At 41.0% G+C, this 16,987-nt stretch overlaps 1 protein-coding gene across 1 annotated transcript in view; it reads left to right on the top strand.

Moving 5' to 3' along the window:
- Positions 1–6,755: 6,755 nt before the first annotated feature.
- Positions 6,756–16,987, top strand: part of arhgap39 (Rho GTPase activating protein 39) — a 136,343-nt gene continuing 126,111 nt past the window's right edge. Inside the window, exon 1 of the mRNA XM_070961034.1 lies at positions 6,756–6,894. Within this exon, the coding sequence (XP_070817135.1) occupies positions 6,884–6,894 (11 nt within the window). The 5' untranslated portion in view covers positions 6,756–6,883. The remainder of the gene's footprint in view (positions 6,895–16,987) is intronic.

The following is a 16,987-nucleotide window of genomic DNA, read 5'->3' as shown; positions in this document are numbered from 1 at the left end:
GCCGCCCCTGAGTCAAATACCAAAATTTTAGGGCGTCTCATGCTCTCGTGCTGTGTTCAGGGACTGTGGGGAAAAGGTTCGAAATGAAACCGAGCTTAAAATTGCGACGTTTCACCCAAACGCCGAATGGTTTTCAGGGGTAAAAGCCTTCCGCCTTGTGAAAGCCGTACACTGGTGGCCTCCACATTACAAAAGAAAGGTGATTTGGGAACTTAAATATTACCCAAATGTAGTGGTCGATTGTAACTAAGTGTATTAATTCAAGTACTTGATTACAAATTTGAGATAGACTTACTTGAGCTTTACTTGATAGTTGACTGGTGAGGCTGAGGCTGATATTTGACCGACCATCAGACTTGTTGTCCCACGGAGGACAACATTATCAATGACTGCAAACTGGTACATCAGAAAATGGCCTGTTTGTTAGACAGTCAACAATCCCACACATTTAAAGACCATCCTTGATTGCATTGGACAATACCAACACTGTTTTTGATTATGTGTATATAGCATCTTTCATACAGAAATCGCAGCTCAAAGTCTTAATAAAAAATAAATCATATGTACCACGTGAGTGCTTTACAGAGAAAAAACACAATGGACATAAAAACATAAAAAAAATCAATGGAAAATAAGATGGAGATCAGGATAAGATAGAAATAAAAACAATGCATTAAACCACACGATAAAACATTAAGTAAAAATAGAGTAGAATGAGGATAAAAATGTGAAGAAGTCTATGAGGACAAAGCTCTAAAAGAGCTCTTCATCTGGTATTTCTCTCTCTTTCTGTGGTTCTCAGACACAACAGAATTCCTTCTCTACAGATACTGATTCACCACAGGTCTTGATTACACCAAGGCAGACATTTCAAAGCCACCTCAGTCTTCTCATGGATGTGGTCTCACTGTGGGTCTGAAGTGCCTGTAGGCCACAGCCCAGTATTTCCCAGAGACCAGCGTATTAACAAATCTTTATTCACTTAGAGTAGTATAAAGGTAAAAATATATAAATAAGGATAAAGCATCAAATCATAATACAATACAGGTGAAATAGATGACAGAATGCATAAATCAAGCAAAATACAACATTTAAAAAAAAAATGCAGCAGTGTGTAAGTATGAGGCAAAGAACAAAAGTTTCAGACCTGTATCGGGAAGTCATAGCTAGTGAAAAGCTAAAGTGTAGAGAGAAGTTTTTAGCTTTCTTTTGAAAATATTCAGTGAGCTGTTTCCCTGATATCTGTAGGTTGTGTGTTAAAGAGCTTTGGGGCATAGTATACAAAGGCTGCATCCCCAATTTTCTTTAAACTGTTGTTGGAAACCTCCAATAACCCAGCAGCAGATGATCACGGTGTTCATGAAGGCAAATAATGAACAGGGGAGAGAACAATGCAGCTTGGGAATTGTTGTACTTTTTATTCCCCCACAATTATCTGACAACTTCAGTTACAAGTTACCATATAAATTAAGCTTTTTGTACACAAAACAAATGAAAATGTACAAGTACAGCTAAAATAATCAGTTGATTGTGTTGCATTGTTTTTGTCATCTGGCATCCTTGAGTCATTTCTTGACTGTAGACAGGCTGTGAGTGAGCATGTGGAAGCAGCAGGTGTTGTTGTCTGCCACAGTAGGGTTGACCAAAGTCAGAATATTTTAATGACACTGGGTCTTATAAGTAAACCTTTTCAAATACTTTGGTACTGTGGAAGGTTTAACATGTGACCATTATTACTTAGGACCTCAGTGACTAGGCTAGGTCTCCTCAGCACAACAACAACAACAACAACAACAACAACAACAACAACAACAACAACAACAACAACAGTTTAATCAGGAGAAACAAGTAAATGAAGTAAAGATATTCCCCCGTGGAGTCCAGATTCTGGTGGTGGCTGGTGATTTGGCTGACAGTGATGAGGTACCTGATAGCCTCTGTACTACTATGCTGCTGTGAATACTAGCCTAATTCAAGCATCAGGTGGACTGTGAATAAACTGATCAAAAATGGTCATCCAAAAACACCTTTGCTTACAAAACTGCTGTTTTGTGCAAACAGTGGGTTATATCTATATACATACAGTAATCCTCTCTATATGAAAGAGTGGGCATGTGGTCTTGATCATATTTACGATGTAGAACTCAGAAGTTTGGTTTGAGGCAAAATAATACTGAAGCCCCAAGAAGTTTGTCCAAATGGTAGTACCAGCAGAGGCCCCAGAGAGGCCCCAAAGTCTGTATTGCAGGCCAGAGTGACCTCATGGCAATTGAAAACATCACTGATGCCTGCATAGAAATGAAAACTCTACATGGATAACTTATTAGTCAATGCTCACAATTTAGATTTTGTTTTGTGAGATGACAAAGATCATTTTTAGGAAGAAATTGTGTTTGTGAAATGACACAAACTTAAGATGATTTTTACACAGACTTTATGACCTCTGCTACTAGTTACTGGTCTGCTGCACAGTACACTGTACACAGTTTGTTTGTACACTGTACTTTTACAGTGCCATACCAACATACTGTACATAGACTCTATATAGTATGTATCAATTATATTGTCGACCTATCAGTATATCTAAAATGATTGATTTGCAGTATTATCACTTGATAATATAGGGATAATACATTATTAATTGAATTGTTAAGCAAGAGTTACAGAGGAAAAGCTATGTTGTTTTGATTTTTTTAACCTTTATTTAACATCCAGATTTATATTGTTGAATCGGCAGCCTTTAGCTCACAAGCTTGAATGGAGGGTGTACGAATACACAGATGCAGACAGGTGCAGAAGTTGATGAAAGGATTCAGGAAATCAAAAAATTGTTGCTGACATGCACATTTGCCTTACCACCAATCAAAAAGCACAGTTGTGTCGATCGGATCTATACAAACTACCAGCCAGTGATGACTTCCAGAAAAATTTCTGGAAAATTTCCAAGGAATGTTAAGCTTGGGAATTTTATAAATTTGGCACAATTTTAATATAAAAACTGTATGAGATGGAAGTATGCAGTCATGCCAACGTATCTCAACCTCTCCCCTCATATCTGATGGACTGAGATGCACAATATAGGGCATGTCAGAGCAGACTGCATCTGCTTCGGAGACTCAGGTCCTTTTAGAGTGCATGGGGCACACCTCCTACTTTTCTCACTCTGTGGTGGCACTAGCCAGCATCTATGGACTGGTCTGTGCTGACAGAAAGGTAAATCTGCATTTAAACTGTTGCAGTTCTGCATTTGGCCAAAATAAATTCAACATTGCAGCTTCAGTAATGGCAGTGGGTTGGTGCAGAGCTCATAGTTTTAGCATTTAAAAAGTGACTGCTTCTTGTTTTTTTATCTTTTCTTAATCTAAATGTACAAGCTACCAATTTGTTCATTCTTACTTAGCAACAGTATCTGTGAATGAAGTCCAACAATATTGCCCTTTGGGTCATGCATTCTCTCTGAGAGTTGGAACATGTAAAATGTACATGTATGTCAGGTACATATACATTATTAGAGGTGGATGAAGAATTCTATTCAGTTCAATTCATTTTTATTTGTATATCGCCAAATCACAACAGAAGTTGTCTCAGGACACTTTCCATATAGAGTTGGTACAGACCAAACTCCTTATCTACAGAGACCCAACAATTCCCTCATGAGCAAGCACTTGGCGACGGTGGTGAGGAAAATTTCCTTTTAACAGGCAGAAACCTCAGGCAGAACCAGGCTCTGGGTGGGCGGCCATCTGCCTCGACGGGTTGGGTGAGAGACATGGAGAGAGACAGAGACAGAGACAGAAATGCAATCACAGTAGCACTGACAGTTCTTATAATAGACTCTTGACTATACGTAGTACATATAGGATAGTATATACATATATGACATATTTGTGTGTGTGATACATGTACGTATTGGCAACAGATAGTATATGTACATAATACAGCACTATGGATATAACAATAATGGAAGTGTGACTAATAGTAGCAGCAGTTGCAGTGAATGTCAGGCAGGGCCATTGCAGGAGAAGTAGCTGTAATCTACAATCCAGGTTCAACCATGATCCATGGGAACCTGTGAGACAACAAAGCACAAAGACTCTGGGGAAGAAGCTAAGGTAGTAAGTAAGTAGTTCTGCTTGTGAAAGTAGAGGTAACGGTTTAATGAGGTACCATGCTGCAGTGTCCTGCCACTACATTAAACTGCTGCACACTGTTGTCCTTCACATGACACTGGTTACAAAACGGATAACCTCAGTGTGTTACTGCAGTACTGCAAGAAGTTCAAAGACAGGCAATCTGTAGCCGGGCGTGATGCTGAGGTCCCCATGTGTCTGTCACTGCCTTCATGATAACATTATGTCTGTCAGCTTTCAGTCATACACTGGCATAGTGAAGCGCTGAAACAATCAGTCAGGAGGCAGCTGAGACTGAGGGACAGATCAGATAGCAAAAGATTATGATTCGATATCACTTTCGTGATACACTGTGAGGGTGAGACAAACACAAATAAGACAAGAACAATGTGTATATATGATGAATTAACCCTGACCTGATATTATATTGAGGTCCTCCAGCCATGAGTGAGGTTGTGTAAATTGAAACATCAAGGTGTCAAAATACCAACACTCTAAAGGAGGCATGTAACACAAACAGCAGGAAGTTCTGCCTGGAGCTTGTTGGTGGCAAATACAGCTAAAAATGTGGAAGCAGAATTGCTCTGACGCAAGTTTAAAAGAAAGGAATGATTAGAGGAATGCAGAAGACACTGTGGTGACCACGAATGGAAAGATACAGCATGCTCTGTGAATGAGTGCTTTGAAACTGTGTGGTTTCATTGATACATAGCTTGATTTGATCAGGCTGCTTCTGAAACTTGGTTTGATTTCATTACGCACACCTGACACACCAACCCCGTGCCAAAGACCCGCCCACCCACAAGAGGATAGCCTGTCAGTGTGACAGTTTGCCTCGACCAAGTGTAAAAAGTACTGCCGTGTAAGACGGTGCAGACCCAACATGGGCGTGCAAAACCAAGCCACCATTTATTAAGTTAAAGGCTAGAAAAAACATAGACTTGATACATTTTGAAGTCATTCAGGTTTATGCTCCCTCCTGCTCACTACGCTCAGCCCAGGAATGGGGTGCTTTTCATTACGTTGAATTGTGCCTCCTCGTCTCCTCTCTCCTTTGTCGACCCGGAAGTCGTTTCCCCTCCGCCATGATGAAGGATCTTCCAATTGCTTAAATGCACCTGAAGGAGACGAGGAGCGAGGAGAGAGAAGGCTTCTGAAGGAGATCAGAGTGAGGATACACCGGTGTAGCCTACGCGGAAGTCTTTTATTATTTAAGGGGAGTGTTGTATGTGGTACATGTTTGAATCATGGCGGGAGCAGGTAAACGTCATCAGTAATTTACGTCGCTTTGGACTGACGCTGTGGAGCGAGGATTTGTCATTTCGGAGTTTCGCCTCCTCTGTCCTCACGTCCCTTCCTCGCATCCCTCTTTCATGTCCTCGCTGGGCGGAGCTAAGACACGAGGAGAGGAACTGAGTGGAGGAGACGAGGAGACCAATTTACCGAATGAAAAGCACCCATGGTGTCTGGTGTTCCCAGTTCAAAAAGGCCTTAAGTCTCTTGCTAGACTCTTTTCTTTGGTGGTTCCCCCGGTGGTGGAACGAGTTACCAAACTCCATTTGTTCTGCAGAGTCACTCTTGATCTTTAGAAAAAGACTAAAGATCAAGCTCTTTACTGAACACCTTCTTTCCTAAAACAAACAAACAAACAAACAAACAAACAAACAAACAAACAAACAAACAAACAAACCCACTCTCTGTTCACTCTATGCACTCGATGCATTATTTCATGCATTACTTCATAGCACCTATGTCCAGATGGACCAGATATTAGCATTAGATACTTACTCTTGTTGTTCTTTTCTGTCCAGAACCTTGCTTGTGATGTATGAAAATCTCATATGTACGTTGGTTTGGATAAAGTTGTAGACTGGTATTTGCATTTCCTTGCAGGTGATGTTGATGAGTTCACACATAAAGTTGTTTGAATCCTGGTCTGTTGAATCCCAACCCCCCCCCCCCCCCCCCCCCGCCCCTACAGTCCTTTCCATTAACTGTGAATGCATCACCACTCGAAACGTGTAGTGCTCGTTCCCTTTTGCGTCAAGGCAACTAAAATGACTAAGACAAATACCGGAAGTTATTGAACATAAACTTGAAAATAATAGTACATGTGAACATTAAGGTTTCGGCAAAGTTACAAGCAGCTTCACAATGAGCTTCACTCTGCTCAAACCAGATCTCACTAAAATGTGTCAAGTTGCCATGTGTATGTTTGGATTATTGTACATTAAGTTCCATAGGTATCAATCCATATAGTGTGAGTAAGAAACTACACTCAGTGTGGCCACCTTGGAATAGCAGCTTTTGAGACTGACTTGAATATTTGTGAAACGGTTTATGTCGAACAGATAAGATGCAATAAATTGTGTATTAGGTTTTGTAAACAGACACTCAAAGGATAAAGTGCTCTTCATTATATTTCCATCAGTGTATGAGTTTTGCAAACAACTCTGTCATAATTTATTTTGTATTAGTCCTGTATATCTCTCTGTGTGCTTTTATGTCTACGTACGGCATTTATATTTGTTGGTACTAGTAGTTTAGTTTATACTTCTTTTTTATAGTTTCGCATGAACCACTGTTGGTGAGAAGCTTTTATTATGAAGGCTGCGATCGTTCGGCGTGTTCGTTATCGTTGACTTGACGCTGGTCTGAAAGGAGTGACTCGATGACTGCGGCGATCGCAATTTGGGCAAAATGGGAGACGTTGTAGGATTTATTCTAAACGGATTTTAAGAGCTGTCGGGGAAATGGCAGAGAGGTGAGTGTAACAACATACGCTGTTTTTGTTTGTTTGTTTGTTTGTTTGTTTTTTCCGCTCGCTGTTTCATTCGATGCTCCATCTCAAAGCGGAGGGAGGCAGCCAGCCCAGCAGTCAGGCTAACAGCGGTTCATTTGGTCGCTGTGCCGGAGCGGCTGTTAGCTAGCTGCCGCTTCTTCGCTTCACACGATTCAACAATTTTCATACAGAAAAGCGTATGTATGAATTCCGGCTTGTTTGTCTGTGCGCTCACTGCGTGGCTTTTTGTTGGCTTGGGTATTTTTTCTGAATATTTGTCAAGGTGGAAGGAGCAGTGGAAGGAGGCTGTGTACGGCTGGATGGTGATGCTGTTGCACCTGTCGGTCTAAATTGCCGTCTCTTTGCTGGAATGCAGCTAACCTGTTCTGCTAGCTGGATGCTAGCGCGGAACGCACCTATGGACCCGTTATTAGTGCGGGTTGATGCCTGGCCGGCCAGGTTAAAGCCTTCCTCGCAGCATCCCACATCCTCATGATGGATAGAGGCACCTCCATCCCTCTTCTTCATGATGGATGGAGGCACCTCCCATGAGAGGAGGCTCTGGAAATGGAGAGGTGTGGCACCGTCCTGTTACCTTTCCATCACCATCTTATTTAACTGTAGTTGTGAAGATACAGAAATTCCCCAGGTACCCAATCTGTGCCTGAAAGAGAGGAAACACCAATTTCCCCCTCTGATCTCATCATTTCATATGAACTGGCTTACTGGCAAAATCATGTTTTTCGTAACACATAACAGATATTTGTGAATCTCAATGATGTCAGTGATGAATTGTAGTAAAATGTCAATTTTCAGAAGTGCTCCTTACTGTTCACTGTAACCTCCCACTGGTGAAGGCTGGAGAGAGATGGCGAACCAACGACTTAAGTCCAGTCTGTTCTGGATTAAGAATGGTGTTATTTAGCTGATCATTTTGTGTTCAAGGGCATATAGATGCCAGATAAACTTCCCTGTTGTTTACCCAGCCTGTAAACTGACCAGTGCTCAGGGAAACAATATAAAAAATTGAACTGGGTTTGGCATTTACAGCACAGGGCCATCACTCACAGAGCTAAATCTAGCCTGCCCAACCGTGTGCTCATTAAGTTAGGTGTGCAAAGCATAACAATGAAAAATGTACATTTTTTATGAAGTTTATTGCCTTTAAAGTGAGGGTGTGGGCTGCATTTTGAGTATAGACAATGGCACTTTCTCTCCTGGCAGCAAGCAAGCTCATAAGCCTGAGTTAATTATTGATGGCTGTTAAATTTATGTTGCAGGGGTTATTTGGCCTCATGTAAATCACTCTTGCTGGTCTGCCCTGTGGGTTCTGGAGCATTATACAAATCCCAGCATGTTTGTCACATATATCAGAAGCTTATTTTGCTCATCACTGATGAGTGGCCTGTTTGTGATTTTGATGACAGATTTTCAACTGTGTGTGTATTTTGCACAATGAGGAACCTGCTTCTGACTGCTCTTACTTTTTTCCATGAAATTGGATATTGTTTGCACTGGAAATTCACAGGAATAACAGCAGCTTGTACTGTTTTCCATCATTATAAACCGAATCTCTGTGTGGTTTGGACTGTTGGTCAGACAAAACAAGACATTTTAAGACGTTACCTTTGGCTCTCAGAACTTCTGATGGGAATTTTTCACTATTTTGTGAGGTTTGATAGAAAAAATGATTGATTGATGCATCTTGAAAATGATGAATGATAATCATTATTTGCAGCTCTAAAATGTGGAGCACTTGTGGCCATTCAGGAAGGAACCTCAATTCATTTTACGTATACCTACCAAAATACAAAATATGCCCATAGTGTTAAGTATTGAAAACCATCAAGTAGTGAAAGTTGCAGCTACTTGTATAAGGTATGTAGATACCCAGGCAGACTTCAAGGTCAGCGTGGTTGTACCTATTTACATCTTTGGTTTGCAAGAAGCAAAAGAAACACTGCTTGGTTTTGTGCAGATATCTCACACATACATTTGAACTTGCTGTGAAGTGTCAGGATTCGTTTTTTGGTGACAGCAGTTTCACTCAGACTTTCATGTTTTTTCTGGTTCTCAGTAATGCAGTTTTCAAGGGCTTTCAACAACCATCAGTGACTTTGATATTTGCACTCAAGTTGTACATATATGCACACAATGTAAGTAGATATTGTAGGTTAATGTATGTCTGATTGCAGCTGGTGTACAAACTCAAACCTCAGCATGTGTTGTGGTTGCATAGCATTCCAGTCTGTTCAACTGCTGTGAGTGGAGGCATTCTGTGCAGTTCCTCTGTGGTTTTCTCCCAACATAATTGTTGATCAAGGCCACTAATTAATAGTTCATAAAAGATGCTTTTAATAGGAATTCTGCCGAAACTCGTTGCCATTTATTCACAATAATGAAAGAAATACTGAAGTCAGTAAAGCACTTCAGAACAAAATGCAAGATGCATCAGTACCTGATGTTTTCTTTCTTTCTTTTCTTTTTCTTTTTTTTAACAATTTTACTTTCCTAATTCCTTACTACTCAATGCTGAACTTGAGACCATCCTGAAAAATGTTGTTGACATACAATCTATCCAGCCACACATGACGGCTGCACACTGCACATGTCTGGCAGCCAGCTTGACATTTGATCCCAGCAGTAAGGTGGGGCAGCGAGCTTATGCGTTGTGCCAGCAGCACGTGGTTGAAATATTCATATCACCGTGCTCAAGCTGCCAAGCTACTACCATATCTGTCACATATACTCCTGTTGTCTCCTGCTCGGGGACATATAGAGGCCAGGTATACAATATGACTTTGAGCTGTGTGCTGAGGGTGGGGGTGGCTGAATAAAAATCTAGGTTCCTCTCATACTTTGGCCAAACACTGTTGTTCTTCCCTCAGCCCTGCAGTTTGTTACAAGATACTTTATGGAAGTACCTGACTGCTGGTCATTTTATATGGCTCAGGTATTTCTCTCCAGTTTCTTTCTTGCACATCTGTTTGAATGTGTGTGTCTGTATGTTTATAGGGAGCACCCTCGTGTGTGCTGTAGGAAAAGCATTTAGTGAGCAGAAGCTCACCAGGCTGTTGGCTTAACGTTGATATGCACCCAAGAGTTGTGTTTTCCTGTCCTGGGCTCCATTTTTGTCCCACTCCCCTCCCTTTATTACCCGTGTGAAAAAAAATCAACTGTGCAGTTCCAGCGGATGTTGTGACATGAAAGGACAATAGTTTTAGGGCCATATGAAATCCATTTGAATTTTCTCAAGATTCTATTTTTTCCCCCTAAATTCTGTTTTTCATTGTCATTTTTCTGAATTTTGTGATTTATAATTTAAGCACATTTTACCAGTGTGGGATCATGTGTAAGAATACATTTCAGAATTCAATAAGAAAATATTCAACATTTAAAGGATATCAATACATTGGATGTAACACAACATTGCACTATTTTTATTTTCATTGAATGGATCTTCTGTAGGACAGCCTGTGCAGCTCGAACACACCAGGTAAGTGGGTGTAATAGAGGCCACTCTCATCTTTGGACAGTGATCCCTCTTGCTAACAATGCTCAACCAGAAAGGGGTGGAGAATATTTTCCAACAGAATGTCTGACTCCAAGCACACAGCAACAAAGTCTTCAATGAACTTGTGTCTTATATCAGCTGATGTAGTTTCTGAGAGTTTGTGATGTGATGCTCGTGTTGATTCAATTTCGATTAAATTCAGTTTTATTTGTATAGCACCACAACAAAAGTTGTCTCAGGACACTTTCCATATAGAGCTGGTACGGGCCAAGCTTTTTTATCTACACAGACCCAACAATTCCCTCGTGAGCAAGCACTTGGCGACAGCGGTGAGGAAAAACTTCCTTTTAACAGGCAGAAACCTCAGGCAGAACCAGGCTCTGGGTGGACGGCCATCTGCCTCAACTGGTTGGGTTGGAGAGGGAAAGCAAGAGAGAGAGAGAGAGAGAGTGAGACAGACAGAGAGAGACAGACAGAAATGCAGTCAGAGAGAGAGAGAGAGACAAAGAGAAATAGACAGAAACAGTGACACAGTAACAATGACAGTGGATGTAATAATAGCAGTAGTAGTTGCAGTAGGAGTCAGGCAGGGCCAAGGCAGGAGATGCAGCTGTAATCCACAATCCAGATTCAGCCACTATCCATGGGAACCTGCGAGACGACAAAGCACAGAGACTCTGGGGAAGGAGCTAAGTTAGTAACATGCCGTGGTAGGACATGAAAACGTGCAGATGGAGAGGGAGAGAAGGACAGAGGAACTCGGTGTATCTTTGGAGGTCCCCCCGACAGTCTAATCCTATAGCAGCATAACTAGGGGCTGGTCCAGGACAAGCCTGAGCCAGCCATAACTATAAGCTTTATCAAAGAGGAAAGCTTTAAGCCTACTCTTAAATGTAGAGACAGTGTCTGCCTCCCGGACAAAGACCGGAAGATGGCTCCAGAGGAGAGCTTGAGCTAAATGCTCTGACTCCTGTTCTGCTTTTTGAGACTTTAGGAACCATAAGTAGGCCTGCATTCTGAGAACGCAGTGTTCGAGTGGGGTAATAAGGTACTATGAGTTCTTTAAGATAAGAAGGTGCCTGGCCATTTATGGCTTTGTAATTAAGGAGGAGAATTTTAAATTCTATTCTTAACTTTACAGGGAGCCAGTGCAGAGTGGCTAATATTGGAGAAATATGATCTCTCTTCCTGGTTTTTGTTGTCAGAACATGTACTGAAGCCTTCTGGAGCAACTGGAGAATATTCAGCAACGAATTTGGGCAGCCTGATAGTAAGGAATTGCAATAATCCAGCCTGGAATTTACAAATGTATGGACTAGTTTTTGTGCATCATTTTGAGACAAAATATGCCAGATTGTTTGCAATGTTACATAGGTGAAAAAAGGCAGTCCTTGAAATTTGTTTTACATGGGTGAAAGGACATGTCCTGATCAAAGATAACTCCTTTTACAGATTCTTTACAGTGGTGTTGGAGGCCAGCACAATGCATTCCATAACTGCTATGTCATCAGAAAGCGAGTTTCTAAGATGTTCAGGGCCTACTACTATAACTTCAGTTTTGTCTGAGTTTAGCATCAGAAAATTGCAGGTCATCCAGGTCTTTATGTCCTGAAGACATGCTTGTAGTCTAGTTAACTGACTGGTTTCTTCTGGCTTCATTGATAAGTATAGCTGGGTATCATCTGCATAGCAATAAAAATTTATTGCTAGTGCTTCCTGATAATCTTCCCTAAAGGAAGCATATATAAGGTGACAAGAATTGGTCCAAGCACAGGACCCTGCGGAAATCCATAGCTGACTTTAGTGATTATAGAGGAGTCGTCATTAACATGTACAAACTGAGAGCGATCAGGTAGGATTTAAACCAGCTTAGCGCAGTACCCTTAATGCCAATGAAGTATTCCAGTCTCTGCAATAGGATACCATGGTCAATGGTGTCAAATGCAGCACTAAGATCCAATAAGACTAGTACAGAGACAAATCCTTTATCAGATGCAATTAGAGGGTCATTTGTAACTTTAACCAGTGGTGTCTCTGTGCTATGATGCACTCGAAATCCTGACTCGAAATCCTCAAATAAACTATTTTTGTGTAGAAAGTCACACAGCTGATTAGCAACTGCTTTCTCAAGAGTTTTTGAGAGAAAGGGAAGGTTGGATATTGGTCTATAGTTGGCTAAAACCCCTGGATCAAGAGTAGGCTTTTTAAGTAGAGGTTTTATTACAGCTACTTTAAAGGGCTGTGGTACATAGCCTGTTAATAAAGACAGATTGATCATGGTCTAATATGGACAAATCAATTAATGATAGAACTTCTTTAAGCAGCTTAGTCGGGATGGGGTCTAAAATACAGGTTGATGATTTTGATGATGAAATTATTGAAATTAGTTGGTGAATGTCGACAGGTGTAAAACAGTCAAAAACTGCGACAGGATGAACAACAGTTTCTATGGTTTCTGTATTTGAAGACAAAACAGTACCTGTTGACGGCAGGAGCTGATGAATTCTGTCTCTAATAGTTCGAATTTTATCATTAAAGAAGCTCATGAAGTCATTGCTGTTCAGAGCTAAAGGAATACATGGTTGAACAGAATTATGGCTCTCTGTCAGCCTGGCTACAGTGCTGAAGAGAAACCTGGGATTGTTCTTATTTTACTCTATTAGTGCAGAGTAATAGGCTGCCCGAGCACTGTGGAGGGCTTTCCTGAATATTTTAAGACTGTCTTGCCAGGCGGACCGAAATTCTTCCAAATTGGTAGAACGCGATTTCCTTCCTATTTTTTGTGAGATTTGCTTTAATTTGCAGGTTTAAGGGGTATACCATGGAGCTAACCTCCTCTGTTTTATTATCTTCTTTTTTAGGGGAGCAACAGAGTCAAGTGTCATACGCAATGAACCTGTAGCACTATCAACCAGGTAGTCAATTTGGGAGGGACTAAGGTTAGCGTAGGAGTCCTCTGTTGTATTGAGACATGGCATTGAATTAAATGCTGATGGGATCATATCCTTAAATTTAGCTACAGCACTATCAGATAGGAGTCTGGTGTAAGAATTTTTGCCTACTGGTTGGTAGTCTGATAATGTGAATTCAAAAGTTATTAAATGATGGTCCAATAAAAGAGGATTCTGTGAAGAGACTATTAAGTCTTCAATTTCAATGCTATGTCAGAACAAGGTCGAGGGTGTGGTTAAAACATTGAGTCGGTTCATGTACATTCTGACGGAAGCCTACTGAGTCTAATACTGAGATAAACGCAGTGCTAAGGCTGTCATTATTAACGTCGACATGTACATTAAAGTCACCTACAATAATTACTTTATCTGCTTTAAGGACTAAACCTGATAGAAACTCAGAGAACTCAGCTATAAATTCGTTGTAAGGACCAGGAGAGCGGTATACTATAACAAATAAAACTGGCTGCACTGTTTTCCATTTTTCATGAGAAATAGTGAGAACAAGGCTTTCAAATGAGTTATAGTCGAGTTTAGGTTTAGGGTTGATTAAAAGAATTGAGTCAAAAATGGCTGCAACTCCACCTCCTTGGCCACTGCCTCAAGGAATGTCAGTATTAATATGGCTCGGAGGAGTAGCTTCATTTAGGCTGACATACTCTTCAGGACACAGCCAGGTTTCAGTCAGACAAAATAAATCAATATTATGGTCTGATATTAACTCATTTACTAAAACAGCTTTAGGGGACAGAGATCTGATGTTAAGGAGTCCACATTTAATTCTCCTATCTTGTTGTACTATTGTAGTGGTTGTTTTAATTTTTATTAGATTTTTATCTTTAACTCCTCTTCTCTGTACTTTTGGTTTTCTTAGTTTGCGTGGCTGGGGGGCAGACACAGTCTCCATGGAGTGTTGGGTGGGTAACTGCTCTAATGGAAGCGCAGAGAAATGTGTAGGACTGCAGCTCAGCCTCCTGGTCTCAACTCTGAGTTGTCAGGGTTTAGGTTCATAAATAAAATCGGTCAGATTTCTAGACATGAGAGCTGCTCCCTCCAAAGTGGGATGGATGCCGTCTCTCCTGATCAGACCAGGTCTTCCCCAGAAAGTCTACCAATTATCAATGAAGCCCTCAATGAAGCCCACTCTCTCTCTCTCTCTGTCGAGAGAAAGAGACAGGGAAAAAGAGAGAGAGAGAGACAGGGACAACGAGAGAGAGAGAGAGAGACAGGGACAAAGATTTCATTTATAATCAATCGTTTATCTTTTTGTTCTCTGTATAAAGACTTTATTCGTGACATTTCACACCAACATGCTTCTTCCCAGAGGTGTTACAGTCACATTTCACAGTTTGACTGAACTGTGAGCAGCACTGAAGCACTGAATCCAGTTCTCTGCAGTTTTTGGATAATACTGCTGCCAAATATTTCCTTTCTGTTCATTGTTGGATGGTGTGAGGTGATTTTGGCAGACAGTGGATTGCGAGATCTAGATGGTGATATTGAGTGGATTTGGATCAGGCCTATCTTCCCTGGAGCGAGGCTCCTTGGCCCAGCCAGCTACCATCCACCAGGCTCCCAGGCCTAGTCGGCTACCATCCACCAGGCTCCCAGGCCCAGCCAGCTACTGTCCACCAGGTTCCCAAGCCTGGCCAGCTACCAGCCACCAGGCTCCCAGGCCCGGCCATCTACCATCCACCAGGCTCCCAGGCCCAGCCTGCTACCATCACCTGCTGCCACCACCTCTGCCTGCATTCTCTGGCCAGAGAGAATGGGACCAAAGCGGCAAAAAAATACTGATGAGGAGTATGTATCGCTCACTCAGGTAAATGACCTGTTGAATCACCCGAATGAAATATTCACTGCTCTTTTACAGCAACAGCAAGACATTTTCAAAGACCTTGTTAAAGTCATAATGGGCTTAACTAATTCCAGGATGGCTACAATCACAAAAGAAGTGCAGGATCTGAAAACAAGCATACAGTGCACAGAGAAAGAGGTCGATGAACTTAAAATTTGTTCAAGCAAAACAGTTGGAGCACTGCAACACAACTCAAACGGACATCATGAAGTTATGTGAAAGTCTACAGGTCATCCTGGACAAACATGAGTACCTGGAGGGTCAGTCGAGGAGGAACAACATCGTTATTGATGGAATACCTGAAACCCCAGGGGAATCCTTGGCGGACTCAGAAGAAAAAATGAAGAACATGCTAAAGCAGAAGTTGCAGCTACAGAGGGAGATTGAGGTGGTACGTGCACACCGCACAGGTTAACCTGAAGCGGCAAGAGATAGACCTAGATCTGTAGTGGTTAAGTGCCTACGTTTTAAGGACAAAGCTGCGGTTTTGCAAAGAGCCAAAAACCTCAAGGGCACTAAGATATTTATCAATGAGGACTACACTGATGCCGTAAGGTTAAAAAGAAAAGAACTTATGCCAAAGTTGAAAGCTGCACGTGAAAGAGGAGATATTGCCTACCTCAGACACGACAGGCTGATTATCGATCCTCGCACCAGCACTCCAAGCTAAACGATGAAGGTATGCCCACATAAAAGAACTCTTTTTAACACCTTATGACGAACACAATCACGTCACAACACAAACAACCAAAGAAAGGCTTAAGTATTGCACATATTATAGTCTCAGAAACAAAACTAATGAAGTTACTGAACTGTTACTTGAACATAATTTGCATATACTCGCTATCTCAGAGACTCATCTGGAGTCTTCCTTTGAAGACACTGAGCTAGACATTAAAGGCTATAACGGAAAAGATAGAAAGATAGAAATATGATATGGTGGGGGAGTAGCTTTTTACGTTCAGGATCATGTGCCTGTGAAAATATGTACTGATATGATGCAATACAACATTGAAGTACTATGGTTGAAAACTTATCCACCTCACAGAAAGCCTGTTCTTCTAGGTTGCTGTTACAGACCACCTAGCGCTGATAATGAATATCTTGACACAATCTGTGAAATGTTGGAGAATAATACTGTGGTGGGTCAGGATATTTACTTTATGGGAGATTTTAATATTGACTGGCTTGCTCAAAATTGCCCTTTGAAGACCAAGTTGCAAACTGCCACAAATACATGTGGACTTACGCAAGTCATAAATAAACCTACAAGAATATGTGTAAAGCGAATTCTCCAGAGCTATGTAATAAGATATTGTCTGTGCCCATTGGCAGCAGTGATCACAATCTGATCATAGTCGTTAGAAACACTGAAATTAGTAGACCTGGACCCAAAACAAGACTTAAAAGATCATACAAAATGTTTAATCAAGATTTATTTGTTAAAGAAGTGAAAGAAATCTGTTGATTAGAAGTGTTTGCAGCCAATAATCCTGAAATTGCCCTCCTGAAGTTTACTGTCAGGAATGCCATCACACCGTGGTTAGACAGAGAAATTAAAGATGATATGAAGATGAGATATCAAATGAAAAAAACTGCAACTATAACAGGAAATAAATATGACTGGGACCTCTATAAGAAAAGGAGAAACTGTGTTACCAAACTGAACAGAAAAAAAAAAGAAATTATACTTTGAAAATCGAGTAAAGGAGGTAGGAAATGATAGTAAAAAACTATGGAATGTTTTAAATG

The sequence above is a fragment of the Chaetodon trifascialis genome, chromosome 4 (assembly GCF_039877785.1).
Source record: "Chaetodon trifascialis isolate fChaTrf1 chromosome 4, fChaTrf1.hap1, whole genome shotgun sequence".
NCBI classification, from domain to species: domain Eukaryota; kingdom Metazoa; phylum Chordata; class Actinopteri; order Chaetodontiformes; family Chaetodontidae; genus Chaetodon; species Chaetodon trifascialis.
Note: the sequence above shows the minus strand (reverse complement) of the source record. Positions and strands in the feature narration are given on the sequence as shown.